The sequence below is a fragment of the Zonotrichia albicollis genome, chromosome 7, assembly GCF_047830755.1.
Source record: "Zonotrichia albicollis isolate bZonAlb1 chromosome 7, bZonAlb1.hap1, whole genome shotgun sequence".
Taxonomy (NCBI): Eukaryota; Metazoa; Chordata; class Aves; order Passeriformes; family Passerellidae; genus Zonotrichia; species Zonotrichia albicollis.
Window position 1 is genome coordinate 9,617,893 of NC_133825.1, and position 17,298 is coordinate 9,635,190.

The 17,298-nt window shown below is 53.2% G+C and overlaps 2 protein-coding genes across 2 annotated transcripts in view; one reads left to right on the forward strand and one right to left on the reverse strand.

The window, feature by feature from the left end:
- The window catches only part of LOC141729587 (uncharacterized), a 146,304-nt gene that overhangs the window by 55,512 nt on the left and 73,494 nt on the right, over window positions 1–17,298 (forward strand). The gene's annotated exons all lie outside the window — the stretch shown is intronic.
- On the reverse strand, window positions 1,742–13,078 carry LOC141729527 (serine/threonine-protein kinase pim-1-like). The gene is made up of 8 exons (XM_074544235.1): window positions 13,010–13,078; window positions 12,508–12,541; window positions 3,653–3,759; window positions 3,479–3,529; window positions 3,060–3,281; window positions 2,915–2,978; window positions 2,097–2,273; window positions 1,742–1,848 (listed from the first exon to the last, which is right to left on the reverse strand). The coding sequence occupies exons 1-8, from the start codon at window positions 13,076–13,078 to the stop codon at window positions 1,742–1,744; spliced, it is 831 nt and encodes a 276-aa protein (XP_074400336.1).

Consider the following 17,298-nt stretch of genomic DNA (forward strand, 5'->3'; position numbering starts at 1 on the left):
AATTGCACAATTCCAGCCACTCGAGAAGAAAACACCCTGCACAGATCCAGGTGTTCAGACGGGACTGTGGAGAGTTTGGGTCCTTGCCAGTTGGACGTGTGTCCCCAGCTGCAATCTCTGGGCCTGCAGCAGAGTCTCACTCACCTGCCAAAGCAGAAAGCTCAGGCGCTGTGCCCACAACGGGCTCGTCTGAAGCAGAGCTCTCAGAGCAATGTGAGGGCAGAGCCAGCCCAGCTGGGCCCAGGGCTGAGCCCAGCAGAGCCCTGGTAGAGCCCAGAGCAGCCTCAGCACCCACAGAGCCCGGCTGCGAGGAGAGAAAGCAGAAACCGCCCATCAGCTGAGGGCTCCTGTGCCCTTGTGCCAAGGCCTGCGGTGTCCAGGCCATGCTGGCTGTGCCCAGAGCTGTGCCCAGAGCTGCCCATCCCTGCTGCCTTTGGCACAGAACAGGAGGGCAGGACATGTGCCCAGCCTGCAGCCAGCCACAGCACATCCAGCCCTCAGCAGCTGCCCAGAGCAGGATGCTCCTGTGCTCCCTGCCATCTCCCAAAAGCTCTGATCCCACCCTGCCAAGCACACAGGGACTCACTTTATGCCACCCATGGCTGGAAGAAAAGCTGCTCCCAAACCATGGCCTCAGCCTTCCCCAAGGGCACGGCCCATCCACGCCACAGCTGCTCCCAAGCACTTCTCCATCCACACTGGACCACCTCGAATGCTTCCTCTGGAAAAACAAACAACACATTATTGACAAGAGTTTTGAGACAAAAAGGGAAAACAAGAAAAACAGTAAAAACTCTTATCTCTGTCAGGGCCTTGAGGAAGGCCCCACTCCCACATGCCAGGGAAAAACCCAGCCATGGCTGAGGGAATCCCACACTTTCTCCCTCCCCCCCTGCACTGCCCCCCAAAATCACAGTGATCCTAAAGCAAACAAGGGCAGTGGAGCAGCCCAAGCCCTTCCTTGCCTGCACAGCAAAGCAGCTGTGCACAGGTTCTGGAGCCCCACCTCTGCTCCCACCACGGGGCTTTGTTTGTGTCGGGCTGGCTGCCCCAGCCCCAGCCCCAGCCTGGGGCACGGTGGGTGCTGGGGGCTGTTGGCAGAGCCAGGAGCCCACTCCCATTTCGTACCCGCCCCAGCCCATCCTCCCAGCCCTGCCAAAAGCAGCTGGGCAGCGACTGAAGAATGAGTTGCATCTGCCCCAGCAAAGGGGGAGCCTTTGGTTCCCCGCCATGCTGGGTCATGCCCAAATCTGGCAGAATTTCCCCAGATGGGGACTCATCTGCAAATTCCCCGTGGAGTTTGGCTTTGAAGAAGGTGCCAGAATCAAAGTGCATCACCTTCAGCCTCCAGTGGCCAGGCTGAGGAAGAGCTTGTCATCCTTGATGTCACCCTCGCTGTCTCCAGCAGCAGCAGCAGCATCATCATCCCCACCCGGTACAGCTTCTCCAGGGGCTCCTTCTCCTTCCCTGCGGGCAGACCAGGCTCTCAGGGCTCTGCCCAGGCCCCAGCTGTCAGGGAACCAGGACAAGCAAAACCAGCTGGGGTGGCGGCCACCAGTGCTGGGCAGAGCAGCTCAGCTCCAGCACAAGGGCTGCGTGTTCCCATCCCATGACCCCGGTCCAGTGACACTGGCAGCACAATAAGGGTTGGGTTCCTTTGCTTCTCATTGCCAAGGCATATGTGGAGCAGGAACTTACCAGGGCCCTGGATCAAAGTGTGCCTGTGGCTCTCTCCCTTCTTCTATGGCAGAGGAATATTCTGCATCCAAGGAACACAGAACAGGTCTTCCAGTGTGGGTCTGTCCAAGGAGTTCACGGATAAACACCACCAGATCAGGTCTTTGCACTCTGGGGAGAGAAAGCAGAAACTGATGGTCAGCCAGAGAAGGCTCCTGTCTGCTTTACCCCACTGTTCCCATGCCCAGGCCATGCTGGATGCGCTCTGAGCTGGGCCTAAACTTTCCCACCAATTCCCTGTTTTGGAGGAGAGCAGGACATGTGCCACCTCCTCAGCAGCTGCCAGAGCGGGATGCCCACGAGCCCGCTGCTGGCTCCCAGCACTGGGATTCCCCCCGTGCCAAGAGAAGAGGATCCACCTTGAGAGAGCCCTTGTGGCAGCGGGAGCTGGCCCCAGCTGAGGTTCCGGCCCCTCCTGAAAGGGTGCTCCCCGCAGACCATCTGGTGCAGCAGGATGCCCAGGGACCAGATTGTTGCTGCCTCGCCATGGTACCAGCCAAAGTCGTTCCATTCCGGGGGGCTGTAGGACAGTGTTCCTATGGAATACAGATGGAGATCATCAGGGGCATGCTGCTGCTCCCAGAGCCTGGCCCCAGCATCCCTGGGCCCGCGGGGGCTGCATCAGGGGCACACAGGGTGACCACTGCCCTCTCGCCAGCATCTGGGACTTGTGCACAAAGTTAGGGTTGGAAAAGAAGCCTCTGGTGCTGGAAGAGGGCAGCCCTGGCTAGGCCCGACCATGACATGCAAAGGAAAAACCCACTCCATGCTGGGGAAAAAACATGCCCTTATCCTCCCTGCCTGCATTGCCCCAAAAATATTATGAAGCCAAGGGAAACAGGGTGAGTGGGGTAGTGCAAGCCCTTCCTCTCATTTGCACACCAAACTGGCTGGGGCACAGGTTCTGCCCTCTCTCTCTGCTACCCCCACCCACGGGGGTTTTGGTCGGGCTGGCTGCCTCAGCCCAGCCCCAGTCCTGGGCAGAGTGGCTGGCAAAGGCTGCCAGCAGGGCTGGAAGATGGCTGCCCACCCAGCCCTGCTCTAAAGCAACTCAGCTGAGGACTCAGTACCCTGACTGGCAGCAAAAGGGAGAACTCCTGCTGCCACAGCCAGCTTGCCTGGGAGATGTTGGGCCATGAGACGTCAGCAGTGGGAGCACAGCCCTGGGTAGGCTCACCTGCAAAGTGTGTGTAGACTGTGTCCTGCAGGTAGGTGCCACAGCCAAAGTCAATCAGCTTGGCCTGCCCGGTGTCCAGGTCAACCAGGATGTTCTCTGGCTTGATGTCCCTGTGCAGGACCCCGCAGCTGGTGCAGTGCCGCACGGCCTCCAGCACCTGGCGGAACAGCTCCCGCGCCTCCTCCTCGGGCAGAAACCGCCGTGCCCCAATGAAACGCTGCAGGTCCTGACACTGCTCTGGCCGCTCCAGCACCATCACGATGCAGTTGGGGAGCTCGAGCCACTCCAGCAGCTGGACCACACCGGGGAAGCCAGTGGACACCTTGGCCAGCAGCACGATCTCCAGGGGTGCGCTGGTGCCGTCGGGCTGCGGGAGGAGCACGATGCTGTCAGTGGGGCCGATGCCGTGCCAGGCCTGGGGAAGCCCTCAGCCAGGCCGGGATGCTCTGCGCCCTGCGCTGGCCCCACGCCCGCTCTCCCTCGGGGCGTCCTGGCGGCTCCCACCGTGCCGGGCCCCGGCTCATCCCTGGCCGGCAGCCCCGGCTGCTGGCCCCGCTCACTCACCAGCTCGCCCCAGTGCCGGACGCGGTTCCGTGGCACCCTTTTGATGGCCACCTGCAAGCCAAGGCCAGCAGCGGGGTGAGCTCGCCGCCCGCACTGCGAGCCCCATCCTCCGCCCTCTGCCCTCCTCCTCCTCCATCCCCTCCTCCTGCGCCCGCCGCCGGCCCCGCTGCTCACCGGGGCGCCGTCCGAGAGCCGCGTGGCCGCGAAGACTCTGCCGAAGCCGCCGCGCCCCAGCAGCGATCCCAGCCGGTACCGCTCCTGCAGGGCCTCCTGCGCCGTCCCTGCGGGCGGGAAGCGGCGGTCAGCGCTCGGCCCGGGGCCAGCAACGGCCCCCGAGCGCCCCTCACCCGCCCCGGGCCGGCCATGCCCAGGCGTTCGCTCCCGGGAACGCGGCACGGGAGGCTCGGGGCCGGCGGCCGCGCTGCCGAGCGGCGGAGTTCGGGCCGGGGAAGCCGCAGCGGAGGCGGCGGGAGCGGCCGCGCCGCTTGTGTGTTCCGCGGGCCCCGGGAGGAGAAGGGGCAAGGGCCGTGGTCGGGGCCGGGGCCGGGGCTGGGGCTGGGGTCGGGGCTGGGGCTGTGGCCGGGGCCGGGACTGGAGCCTGCCTCGGGGCCGGGGCCGGGCTCGGGCCAGGCGGAGGAAAAGGGCGGCGATGCCGCCCCCGCCCCAGGCACTGATGCCCGCCCAGCAGCGCCACCGCCAGTACAGCCAGAGCCGGGCGGAGGCGAGACCGCGGCGGGACGGCCGGGGCCGGGCACGGGGCAGCCCCGCCCGGGGCCGGGGGCGGGCCGGGGGCATGGCCCGGCCCTGCGGGGGACAGGGAGGCGGGGAGAGGAGAGGGACGCCGGGCAAGGGGCCGCGAGAGAAGTGTGTCCGACAGCGGGAAAGGGAGAAGGAGAGAAAGGAAAAGCGAAAGAAAGAGAGAAAGAGAGTGTTCTAGGGTATCTGCTTTTGCTGCTGCTGTCGCCGCTGCTGCTGCCGCTGCTGCTGCCGCCACCACCGCTGCTGCCGCCGCTGCCGCCGCTGCCGCTGCTGCAACTGAAGCACCGGGGCCGTTCGTCCCCGTGTCCGTTCCCCGCTCCCCCCACGAGCCCCACGTTCGAGCCCCGCGTGCCCCGGGGACAGCCCCTCCGTCTGTCCAAACACGGGAACTTTGCAGCCTTGAGCCCATATGCAGAGCCCCGACTCCTGCACACTGGCACAGCGACCTTGCTGAGGGTCAAACACTGTCGGGCCACCTTCCCTTGGGTTGGGATTCCTACCTCAGCCCAGCACTGCACTTACACCTCCAGTGTTGCTTTCCTGTAAAAACAGGGGAAGGAAAACTCATGGTATTTTAGAGTGTCTAAAAATCACTAAGTCACTGATCTTAGAGGTGCAGTGCATCTGGAATTACTGGGATAGAGAAGTAGTGCAACATGGAAAAGGGGAAGAGAAGTAGTGCAACATGGAAAAGGGGAGCATAGAAATAAATAGAGGAAAGCATCTTGGATTGTTTCTTTCATTTTCATTTCACTTCTGGAAAGCTGTTTCAGTTTTCCAGGAATCTTCTGTCTGCTCTTTCCAAGAATCTCTCATGGAGAATGAGGTCAATTTCCTGTCACGAGATTTGCCACCAGGAAATTATGCCACTGGTGAAATTTTCATTATGACTGTTTGTGCTGGCTTAGGGCAGATTTTGTGAGGAAACCTCCTAAAGTGGTCTGTCTAGAAAGCAAGTTCAAGCAGGCCCCTCCCCCTACTAGTTCAGGAAAAGATTTCCCTCAAGAAAAGTGAAAAAAAAACCCATTTATTTAACAAGTAAAGTATTCACAAGCATGAAAAATGAATAATATTAAATAAAACCTCTGACAGTGCTGAAGAGATGGCAAATTCAGAAAGTCCTTTTTGTGGGTTGTAGTTGGCTCACTCGGTCTCTTCTAAGTCCCTCTGGTGCTGGAATGCAGCGTCCCAGAGCTCGGTGGGCCACAGGGGTGAGCTGCCGGTGTTTTTCTGGGTTTTCAGTCCAGAGTGGGTTTAAACAGTTCCAAGAAAAAGGAAAGTCACAGTCCGAGGAACTTCTCTGCCCCAGCTAGCTAAAAAAAAATTGCTAGACCTGGGCTGTGAAGGCATCAGGAAATTTCCAAATCTGGGCACTGGCCGTCCCAGCAAACACCAGATCTGGATGGCGCTGGAGCCAGAACCTGCAATTTTCCAAATGTTGTCATCCTCTGTCAGCAAATCACTGGACTTGGGCTGTGCCAGCACCAGGAAGTTTTCAGATCTGGGCACTGGCACCGCCATCAAACACCAGATCTGGGTGGTGTCATTGCCAGCTGTCATGGTTCAAGCCTGGCACAGAGCCAGTGCCCCCCATGAAAATGCCCTCACCCTGGTGTCTGCTGTGAGATGTGACCAGGAATAAGCAAAACAGGCTTTAGCTTAAACATAAAGAACACTTTATTACCTAAACTACAGGAAAATAGGGAAAGACTATAAGGAAAAGAAAAAAAAATTGAAAACCTTACAAAAACCACTTTCCCCCTCCCCACTACCTGACTTTCCCAATCCGATACATTCTCCCAAATCATCAACTGCCCAGCCTTGGCCCCACACTTTAGTATACTCAAACTGCAGTTCATGAAGAGGAAAGGAGTCCTTCTTGTTCCATAGGCTTCCCCTGGAAACACACTGAAACCTCGTGTGCTTCCCTGTCACTTCGGCACCGCCCGGAAAAAGTCCTTTTGCCGCTTGTGACATCTTCCTTCCATGCCCAGTGCTCTCACCACTGCGCATGGCCAGAGCTGCTTTTAGGGTTGTCTTTCAAGGATGCCTTGTCTCACTCCAAAAAGGCACAGTCTCTGCTTTGGGACATCTGTCCCCCCCATATTTTTCCAACCCCCTGGGGCCGGGGGGTCCTCACGAAGAACCCTCCTGGTTTTGAGCCACTGCTTCCCCCTAAGTGCAGTCTGTGTCACAGGAACAACTGAGTCCATGGCCACAAGAAAAGTCCAGCCAAAAGGCCACTCCAAATCATCTCTTCCCATTCAATCATCTCCACGTTCTTCGGGCCAGGTCCTTGTCTCATCTCATCTCTTATCTCCCTTCTTATTCAGCTTCGAGGAGGATTAGCATTTTTGCAAGGCCCCAATCATGAAAGAAAGGGGTTAAAACTTTCAGTCTCTGTCTGTCCCGGAGCGGCACTCCCACACACGCTGCCCACACGCTGCCGCTCCGGCCGGGCACTCTTCCTCCCCCCTTCTCCTCCTGGGCCGGCTGCTATCACATTCGGTGTCGCCGGCTCTCTCTCTCTCTCTCTCTCTCTCTCCTGGGGGGGGATGGCTGCCCGAGGGCTGACTCCCTGGGATCTTCCACCCTTCCATCCTCGAAGCCCCCTCACCTCCCATCTCTGTCCAGGCTCCGGGCCTACCACATGGCTGCCCCTCCCCCGCCCAGCAGCAGCGACTGGACAGGGGAGGGTGATCTGACCTCGTCGCCGCCACGTCCCAAGAGAGCCTCCCAAGGCCAGAGGCCCTGCTTTTAACCCCTGTGTATTCTCGGAGGTGTGTCCAAACCCCACTGGCTACACCAGGTGTCAGTATGAAACTCAGAACATCCATTGGTTTGACCACAGCATCCCAGAATTCCCACTCCTTCCTGGTCAAACCACCACACCAGCGACAGAAATCTGCCAGATTTGGGCTCTGCTGGCACTGGGAAATTTCCAAATCTGGGTTCTGGTGCAGGAAACACAAGTTGTGGGGGCGGTGCCAGAGCCAGTAGCAGGAAGCTGTCAGGTTTTGGATTTCTGTGCCAGCAAATTGCTGCACTTGGGCTGTGCCAGAATAGGGAAATTTCCAGATCTGGGCACTGGCAGTGCCAGCAAACAGCCCATTTCAGGTTCCAGGCTCCAGGAAGGACTGGATTCTGGACGCCTTCTTCTTTTCTTTCCTTCTTTCCTTCCTTCTTTCTTTGGATCCTACTGCCAGCAAACTCCAGATTGGGTGGTGCTGGCAAGGGGAAATTGCCAGGTTTTAGCTTTCTTTGCCAGCAAATTCTGGACATGGGTGGTGCCAGAAGAGGGAAATTGCCAGATGTGGGCACTGGCAGTGCCAGCGCACACAGATCTGGGTGGGGAATGTGCCAGCACCAGGAAATTGCCAAATGTTAACTTTCAGTGCCAGCATATTGCTGGAATTATGCTGTGTAGGAACCTGAAAAATTCTGGATCTGGGCACTTGTGGTGTCAGCAAACACAAGATTGGGTTGCTCTAGGTACCAGGTATTTGCAAGGTTTTGGTTTTCTTTGTCAGAAAGTACTGGACTTGGGCTGTGCTGGCACGGGGAAATTCCCACATCTGGGCACTGGTGGTGCCAGCAAACACCAGATCTTGGCATTGCCAATGACGGTAGCAGGGAATCGCCAGATTGTGGCTTTCTTTACCAGAAAATTGCTGGACTTGGCTCTGCCAGAAGAGGGAAATATCCAGATGTGAGCACTGGCAGTGGCAGCAAACACCAGGTCTGGGTACCTCTATTGGCATCAGGAAATTGACGGATTTTGGCTTTCTGTGCCAGCAAATTGCTGGACTTGGGCTGTGCCAGAATAGGGAAATATCAAGATCTGGGAACTGGCAGTGCCAGTAAACACCGTATTTCAGGAAGGATTGGATCTGGACCCATTCCCTCCCTGCCTCCCTCCCTCCACAAGGTGCCAGAGGGGCTGGAGAGCAGCCAGGCAGAAAGGGACCTGCAGGGACTGATGGACAGCAGGCTGGACATGAGCCAGCAGTGTGCCCAGGTGGCCAAGAAGGCCAATGGCTCCTGGCCTGGATCAGGAATGGTGTGGCCAGCAGGAGCAGGACAGGGATTGTTCCCCTGTGCTCAGCACTGCTTGGGCAGCACCTCGAGTGCTGTTTGCAGTTCTGGGGCCCCCAATTTAGGAAGAACATGGAGGAGCTGGAGCGTGTCCAGAGAAGGGCAACAAGGATGGGGAGGGGTCTGGAACACAAGTCCTGTGAGGAGTGGCTGAGGGAGCTGGGGTTGTGGACACCTCAGCTGGAGAAGAGGACCTAAGGGAGACAAGTTGGTGTCAGGGCACAGGTTGGACTTGATGATCTCCATGGCCTGTTCCACCCTTGCTGATTCTGGGATTCTCTGGAACCACCCTTGGAGCAGTTGCAGGATGAGCTCTGGGCCTCCTCTTCAGCAGCTCCAGCAGCCCAGGTCCCTCAGCTTCTCCTGCCAGCCCCAAAGCCCATCCTGTCAGTCCTGCAGAGCCTCTGCAGCTCCTCCTCACTGCCCAGAACAGGGAGCCCCAGAGCCAGACACAGCAGCCCAGATGTGCCCCCCTGGCCTGGGGTGCCTCTGGCAAGGGAGCAGCAGGAGGCACTGCAGGAGCCTGCAGACAATTGATCTGAAGGCCAAACCTCCTTAGCTCCTTCTGAAAGAGCAGAACAGTTCCTCATTCCAATGTGGTGGAATGCTGGGCACCACAGCTCCAGGTGAGGACTGGACACAAGTTTGCTCCCACTGAGTGCTGTGATGGGTTCTGCAGGAGCTCTGGGCTCCTGTGCTTGCCAGGCACAATGAGGAGAGAAGGAGCCCAGTGCACTGATGTGGGAAATGGGTTTGTAGAAAGATTTTAGAGCCTAATAGAAGGCCCACAAAGTATGAATCTGTATATAAATTTTGAGACAAGAAATGCTACCATAAAAATTTCCATGGAATAGGACAGATATTGTTGAAAGAGAAATGGAGCTGGAAAAAAGTTTCAAAAGATGGTCTTGCAAATAAGACTTTGGAAAAACAGAGCTATGAAAGATGCATTGTAGTTGGACCATCAAGGGGTAGTTTTAAATATTTGGCTTTAAGGCATCTACAACATGGCATGGCAAAAGGCTGATATACCAAGAAATGCTTATAGTGAATTATAATTATGAAGTAGTTAGCTTCTGATTGTGATGGCATGAATTATAACATCTGTATTGTCTCACCCTTCTCCTGAGACTGAAAAGGAATACAAGTTTTTAAAACACCTCTCAGTTGCCCCATCTCTAGGTCGAGAAAAGAGTATTATCCAACACACTGACACAGCTTTGCCTCGAGCATAACCCAGCCTGGACCAAACACACTGAAAGGTTTCCCCTTTGGCCCATGTCTCGAAACATCAGGTCTGCTGTTTGACAACTCAGGTTGGTTTGGTGTCAAGGAGTTCTCTCAGAAATACTGGGTTTGTCTTCCTCTGTGCCTTCCCCTCAGCAGCCTTGGGGATGCTCCTGTATGACGCCATCTCTCTCACACAGTTTGAGACAACTTCAAACAGGATATTGTGCAATAAGTCGTCTCCTCTAAAGTGTTCCAACAGTCCCTTTCCAGCAATAGGAAATTATTACTGATAGATCAAAGTAGAAAACCCCTAACAGTTTTTTAACAAACAGAATCCCCCATGACACCCGTTCCAAGAAGGCGCCGGGGTCTCTCTCGGAAGAACAGGAGCTGTCACGGAGCAGTTCCAGCAGCTGATGGAAGCTCGGGGGCTCGTCCGGCGTCGGCTTTCTCCCATGGCAGAGCTCCACGGAGCGGGCAGGGCAGTGAAGCAGCTGGGCTGGAGCCCCTCGCTGCCTTTTCTCCCCGGCGTGGCTCAGCTCACAGACTCTCGGGCTGGGAGCGGGGCCACTCCGCTCCTGCCGGCACCATGTCCCTGGGCTTGGACAAACAGTTTCCTGCCAGGAGAGCCCTGCACACTGCTCCACAGATCTTTCATACAGGCCCAAACCAACTCCAAACACTCTGTCTACATCAGCTTTACACAAAGGGCTGCAGAAATCCAGGACAGCTGCAAGCGAGTGTCGGAAGGCTCTTGTCTTGTTCCTGACAGCAGAATTCTTGATGATCTGATGCAGTTTTATTCAGATGTAACATGAGAGCTGAGGTTTTTTTGTTAAAATATTTCATGATGAGTAACAAGCCTTGGGAGCATGAGGTACAGGACTGACATGCAAAAGCATGAGCATATCCTCCAAAGTGGCCAGTTTAATTGTCCATTTTATTACTCTTGTATTTACTCCACACTAATAAGGAAAACCAAGCTTTGCTTGGAGGCAAAACAGGCATGGGATACACTACAGTCCCTCCCAGGCTTATCAGGGCTGGCAGTGACACAGCAGGCAGTCTGCTTCATTGTGAACCACTACAGAGCTACATCCCAATCTGGTTTAAGTAGTGTGGTATTATTAAGAGCTCCTTTTCTGCATGAGACACAAAAAGGAGATCCCAAATGATCTTCATGCAAGCATGCAGTAAAGAACTGCTCCTGCTATCCTAAGGAAGCATTTGCTTTGGCAATTACACTCTTCCCATTCATCTTTTGATGCAGACACCTCAAGTTTTCCCCCACACCCCTGCAAGGCTGGCAGTCGCTGTTTCCCATTTCCTGTTCTTCTCTAGAGATGGTGCAGTGGCTGCTTTGAAACAAAAAGCCCTGAGATCTGGACAGCTTGAAGGAGCATGAAATGCTGATTAAGTGCTCATATTGGTAACACCCAGGTCTGTGCTGCCCAGTGCTCTGGAGCAGCAGCAGCAGCAGGACCATGCATCATTCCTGTAGGTGGATGTTCATGTTTCTGGTGTGCAAGAACAATGACTTTGAGGAGGGACAAAAATGCCCCTCTTCAAACACTGAGTGTGCAAGGAGATGTGAAGTTTCACAGCCTTTTCTAGGATATTTTAGAATAATCTAAGAGAATATTGTGGCATGGAGCAGGTCCCTAAATTTGTCTCCAGAGGAATCCCCAAAGGGCACATTCACTCTGTGGTGATGGCAACCCCATAAGCTCATGGACCAGTTTTCCCTGCAATGTGCCACCCTGCCTGGGCTTTACTAGGCTGGGACTAGACCCAGAGCTAAGCAAACACAGGCAGCCAGGTGACATTCTGTAACATCAGAAGCTGGCAACCATGAGGACTTTGCTGCCAAAAGGTTACAGTTTGCACTGGGCCCAGAAGTGTTTTTCCCTAAGGCAAAGCAAATTGAAATGTGAAGTTTAAAATCTTCAAATAACTATGAAAGGAAACTGCAGAATAATTTCTGGAAGGGCAGCATTGTCAATGATCATGCAGCCTACCAACAGCTGGAGCTGAATCCAGAATTGCTTCTTCCAGCTGTGCAGGAATTCATTCCACTGGCAAGCACTGGTCCATGGGAACAAATGATCCCCTAGCTCTGGGCTGAATGGCACCCAGGCTGCAGTGCAGATTTGAGGAAACCTTGTCACTTGTTATTGGCCTCCCAGGGCACTCATCCTTCTGCAAACAAGGTGCAAACAACACAGCTGCACTGCTGTCCCAGGTAAATATACATACAGGTGACTTTGCCAAAGCAGTACATCATTTCCCAGTGAAATACATGACCTCTTCTTACCTATGGAATTGTGATTGAAGACACCTGTGAGCCAGATCTGTGGGAGATTGCAAAGGAGCAAAGCTTTGGGGTTTGGGCACACTTCTCTTGGTTTCTTTGCTCATGCCTTTGGTGAGCACAGAACACACCTAGGTAGAAAACCTTTGACTATACAGGATCTTTTGGATCCATTGTCCCCCAAACAGGTCAACGGTGGCCCTGTTACAATGACAAATTGAAAACAGCAGCACAAATGACACAAAAAAAAGATGGCCAAAGAGGAAGAGGAGAGGCCCAATGAAGAAAGGATGTGGTGACACTGGCACATTGAGTGAGCTGCACTCCCATAATCTCTAGGCTAGCAGGTCCTGGTCTCACATTCTCCTCTTGGTTTATTTATTTATTTATTTTTCATCATCAAAATAAAATATATACGATTAAAAATATATCATCAAAACTTAAAGACAGAATCAAAAGACATTAATTCAAAACTACATCTAAAGATCAGAACATATGTACATCTGTAACTATGAAGCCTAATGCATCAATCCTATTCTTCAAACACTCTTCATACAGGCGGCAGCTTCTTCCTGAGCTTGGAGGAAAGTGAGCTCTTCTGGATGGGAGGCGAGGACTTTGTGGGTGAGGGTACATCGGAAGTGTCCAGAGAAAACTTCTCGGTAAGCCTGTAACCAGTCAGATCTGCAAAATGGAGACACAAAGTTTAACAGAGGCCACCATGCAAACCTAAAGCAGCTGAAGCTCCATATTTCATGGGACACCTTTCCTGAAAACTTCTAAACAGCTGCACAGGGAAACATGCTCCTGCTGGCAGACACTGAGGCAGGCCAGGGCAAACCCTGAGCCACTTGCCCAGAGCTGGCACAGGCACAGCCTGGCCTCTGGGCTGCCCTGGGACAGCAGGGAGCCCAGAGCCCTGTGCTCCCCAGGAATGGCTCAGCTGCACATGCACCCTCCTGCTCCTCTGCCTGCCCCACAGCTCAGCAGCCCCACAGCTCCAGGGGCACTGGCAGCAGCACAGCTCATTGCAGGGGCACATGCAGGGCACAGCTGTTCCCTGGCAATGTGCACAGCCTCTCTGGGCTGCCACAAGACCCTTCCTGCCAGCAGAGATTGGCCCAGCTCCCCCTCACCTCTGTGTGAGGCTGAGCCATGATTGCCTTCACCTTGTACTCCATCTGGAGCTGCTCCAGGCCCCCCATGCCATGACAAGGAAATGTGATGGAGAGAGTGGGGGCAGATGCACACCCTTCCTTAGGATTTTGTCATTTTTGGCACAGCTCAAAAGGCAAATCCAGAGGTGTCCAATTCAGCACTTCCTCAGCTTTCTGGAGAACATCTCCCCTTCACCAGCCCAGCATTTTGGAGAGGTTTTCCTGCACATGTGGAGGCTTGCTGGCAGCACATTCCTTCAGCTGGGTGCCCATCACCTTGCAGAGGGCAGAGGTGAGCTTGGTGGCCACGGTGCGGACGTTGGCACTCCGCACAGGCAGTGCCTTGTTCCCCAGGCAGGACCAGAGCACGGGCAGGGCGTCGCGCTGGGCGACTTCAGGGCTCCTGGCATGAACCCCCTGCACAGGCACTGCCGGGACAGAGACACAGCTCCTTACCCACCAGCCTCACTGCAAACAAGGATCTGCCTCTGCTTCTGCTTCTTGCCAGCCTCTCTGGCCAAGAGCAGCAAAATAGCACCCAGAGCCCCTTGGTCCAGAAACGGGCAAAGCAGCTGAGCATCCTGGAAACAGAACCACCAACCCCTCAGCACTAATTGCTCCAACCAGAGCCTTGTCCCTAGGCAGACTTCCTACCTTTACTAAATTATTTCACAATCTCTTTCTGCATGAACAATGAATGAAATGTCCAATTGCCTTTGATTTCCATTAAGAAGTTGTCTAAACCCACACTGAAGATTTGGAAATACACCATAGAGAGGAAATGGAGAGATTTCTAATAAAAGAGATGATTCCATTTTTGTAACTTTGATGCCAAGTGCCAAATGTCTAATCTGGCTCTTCCCTGTGCTCAGTGGCACACAGCAAAGGGCAGGATTAGAACACACCTCAAAACTCCAGCCCACCAGAGATGGCTGCTGCCTGACAGCTGGATGAGAAACATCAGTGACCAGCTGGTGTCTTTGGCAGAATGCTTTTGGGGCTTCCAACAAAGAGCTGCTTCAAACCTCAGGGCGTCTTAGATAATTACCCAGACCCCATTGCCTTTGCATTTGGGCATCTTCATATTTTAATGTCACTTCCCCTCCCAATGGTAATGGCATTTTTTCTTATAATGTTCACTGAAATAGGACATAGAGAAAGAAAAATGCTATACAGGAGACTGAAATGTAACCAAAATACGAGTGTTTTCTCACATTGCTCCTGAAATATCTCTGCCCATTTTCTGAACTGAACTGTATCAAACACAGACAAAAAGTTACTACCAACAGCTTTTTGCTTGGCAGATTTGGCTGAGAGAAAAAAACCTGAAATGCTCTGCAGACCATACTTATTTTCCAATCAGACAAAATGTTATCTAGCAGCCATTTAATATTCTGTGGTGGAAGAGACTTCATTTTCTCTATGCTGTTAATCCACCAGCAGTCATCAACATTGAAAGAGCTCCTGCAAGTACCCAAAACCAATTCTGCTAAGCAGCAAAGGGTTATGGTACCCATTTTAAAATGGGAATTCATTTGAGTTTAAATGCAATTAAAGACATCAGTGACTACTGAACGTGAGGAACAGCTGTCTGTTCCTACTAAATCTAAGAGAGAACATCTGCTTTTTCTAAAGTATCCCTAATTTATGGGTAATTCCTTTATTTGAAAAAGAGATCAAAAGAACTGCTAAACTTAATTCCCTATTGCTGGAGATCTACTTTATTCAAATGCTCTTTAAGGGCCTTTGACATTCCCAATTGCTGAACATGCCCTTTTGAGATTCCTAATGAAGACACAAAGTGTATTAAACCTTGCATTCAAAGATGTTGGCATAATTAGCAGTGGATTTAGCCCCAGTTAAAGCAAGGCTATCAATCATCTTCTCTGCTATATATTGGGATTATAATGTTTCCATTCCTTGGCTATTGCTGACATAGCAAGCTCCTCTGAGGAATCAATTATCAGCTGCATTTGTAGCATTTTGGACAGCGCTGACCCAGGCAGACACAGTTTGCACACCCTGAAAGGCTCAGTCCAAGGCCACTGTGACAGCACAGGCAGGGAGCCTCAGCACTCTGCTTCTGTCCCTGTGCCCCAGAGGCTGCCTTGCACTAAACCCGTGCCTCTGATACCTCTGTTGAGTTCTGACCTAAGCTGTGACCCCCAGGCCCTCCACAGTTCAGCCTCAAAACTTTCCAAGGGAAAAACAAGAATTCTGTGAGGACAAAACAAACTGATGCCCTGAAACAGCATTGGCCACCATTTCCCCTCAAAGATCACAGATGTCCCTGAGCTCCCCAGAGAGGAGCCAGCTGGGGCATTTTTAGCCCTCCCTTTGCTGGAGGTGGTTCTGAGATGCCCCAGTGAGAGCTCAGCCCCAGGCCGAGCGCTGCCCCCATCTCAGATGCTGCCCAGCTCTGCAGCAGCCAGGGAAAACCTGCCAAACCCACCTGCCTTGGTTATTGGGCAGCAGGGACAAGCTCAGCACCTCCTGGTTTGGAGGAGCTGCTCTGCTGTCTGCTCACAGGCATTCCCTGTAAATGCTCCCTGGGAAGGGCTCTTGGCTCAGAAGGGGAGGCCATACCTGTGATACGCTCGGTGACATCCAGCAGGGCTTGGCCACTCAGGTGATTCCATTGGTAGCTGAACTCTTTCAGCAGTGACACTTTATCTACAAGGGAAACACACGTTTCTGCTCACCTTTCTCAGGTCACAGGAGAAAGGGCAGGGACAACCCCATTTTATAAAATAAAGTACATTTCTGCGGATTTTTGAGTCCTTTTCTTCTTTCCTTCCAGCCTGCTTGGCAGGGTTTTAAATTCCGAATGAAAAACTCTCCTTTCACAGTTGTAAATCCAAACTTTTCTGCTGTAGCAGGAGCTGTGTTAAAACATTTCACACCAGGGACCTCGAGAGTTCAGTCACATGGAAGCAGGGAAAAGGTTTTGCATCCCAGAGCAAAAAGGAAGAGCCCCATACTTGGGTCACAGAAAGGCACTGAGTCAGGCAGTTCCTGAGCTCACAGAGCAGCTGGGGAGGAGAAAGTGGAAACTCCCATTGAAGACCTGCCTCTTCAACACTCCTTTTTTCAGGCATATTCCCCCAGTGCAGCATTCTCAGAGCTGACATAAATCTGTGTGGCAAAGGAATTTACAGCAGCCCTTGCCTCTGTAGTTAATTGCTATGGCCATCTTGCCACATGCAAAACAACATGTGGAACAAGGCATCATTGACAGCTGGGTTTATACCTGTTTGTTCTAAAGAAATGAACTTGGTGAATCACAAGTTCCCCTTTGAAAACAGAAGACAAAGAAGAAAAGTGGGAAATAGGCAGCTAATGCCTCTAATATAGAGCCTTGCAGGTGGCTGCTCTGCAGAAGCTCTGATGGGTCAGTGTCCCTTCATGCCAACAGCAAAGCTGTTCATTTGGGAAGTCAGATGGGGCCCAAGGAAACTCCTAACTCCCTTTGCCTCTGAACTGTAGCAGAGCTGTAGTCCAGGACTTGCTCTTCAGACAAGCAGCACAGAGCCAAGGGCTCCTGGCACTGTTGGGAAATGCTGATCCCATTCCAGCCTGTTGGGGATGGTGCATAAGGACTGCACCTGCACAGCCTCTGGTGGGTGTCAGCTGCAGTGTTCCACAGACAAGAGCAGCTGTCAAGGCACTCAGTGCTCTCTTGTGCAAGAGAGACAGAGACGTAGCTGAGGAGAGTCCCTGCCAGGGCTCAGCCTTACCCAAATGAGCAATGGATTCTTCCAGTGCTTTCACAGCTGCCCCACGAATCCTGGGATCCTTTGAGTTCAGGTTCTTTGTTATTCCTTCCACCAAACCAATGATCTCTGGGTTCAAGGCATCTTTCAGGGCTCCTGTGATTTCAGCCAGCACGTCCAGTGCCCTCTGCTTCACTTTCTTGTGGCTGTCAGATATTCTCAGGACAAAATAATCAAAAAATCTGTGAAGAGAGCAAGCAACGTGAAAGCTGGATTTAAATGTCCTTGTTTGAAGAGTGGCTGTAGCAGTCAGCAATGTCAAAGATGAAAGTGATCCTTTCTGTCAGGTCAGCATTCGCTTGCACAATTTCACTGTTTTCCTGTGGGCCACTCACTGAAATGGTGGTGCAACCTCATGCTGGTTGAAAGATTTTCTTCTCTTTTTAAGAGGTTTGGCTGGGGACAGAATAGTTCCTATGGTATTTCTCTCCATCTATAAATCGTTAAATCAATTCCATTTATTAGTGCTAAAGAGTACCTTTGCTTTGAATGGAA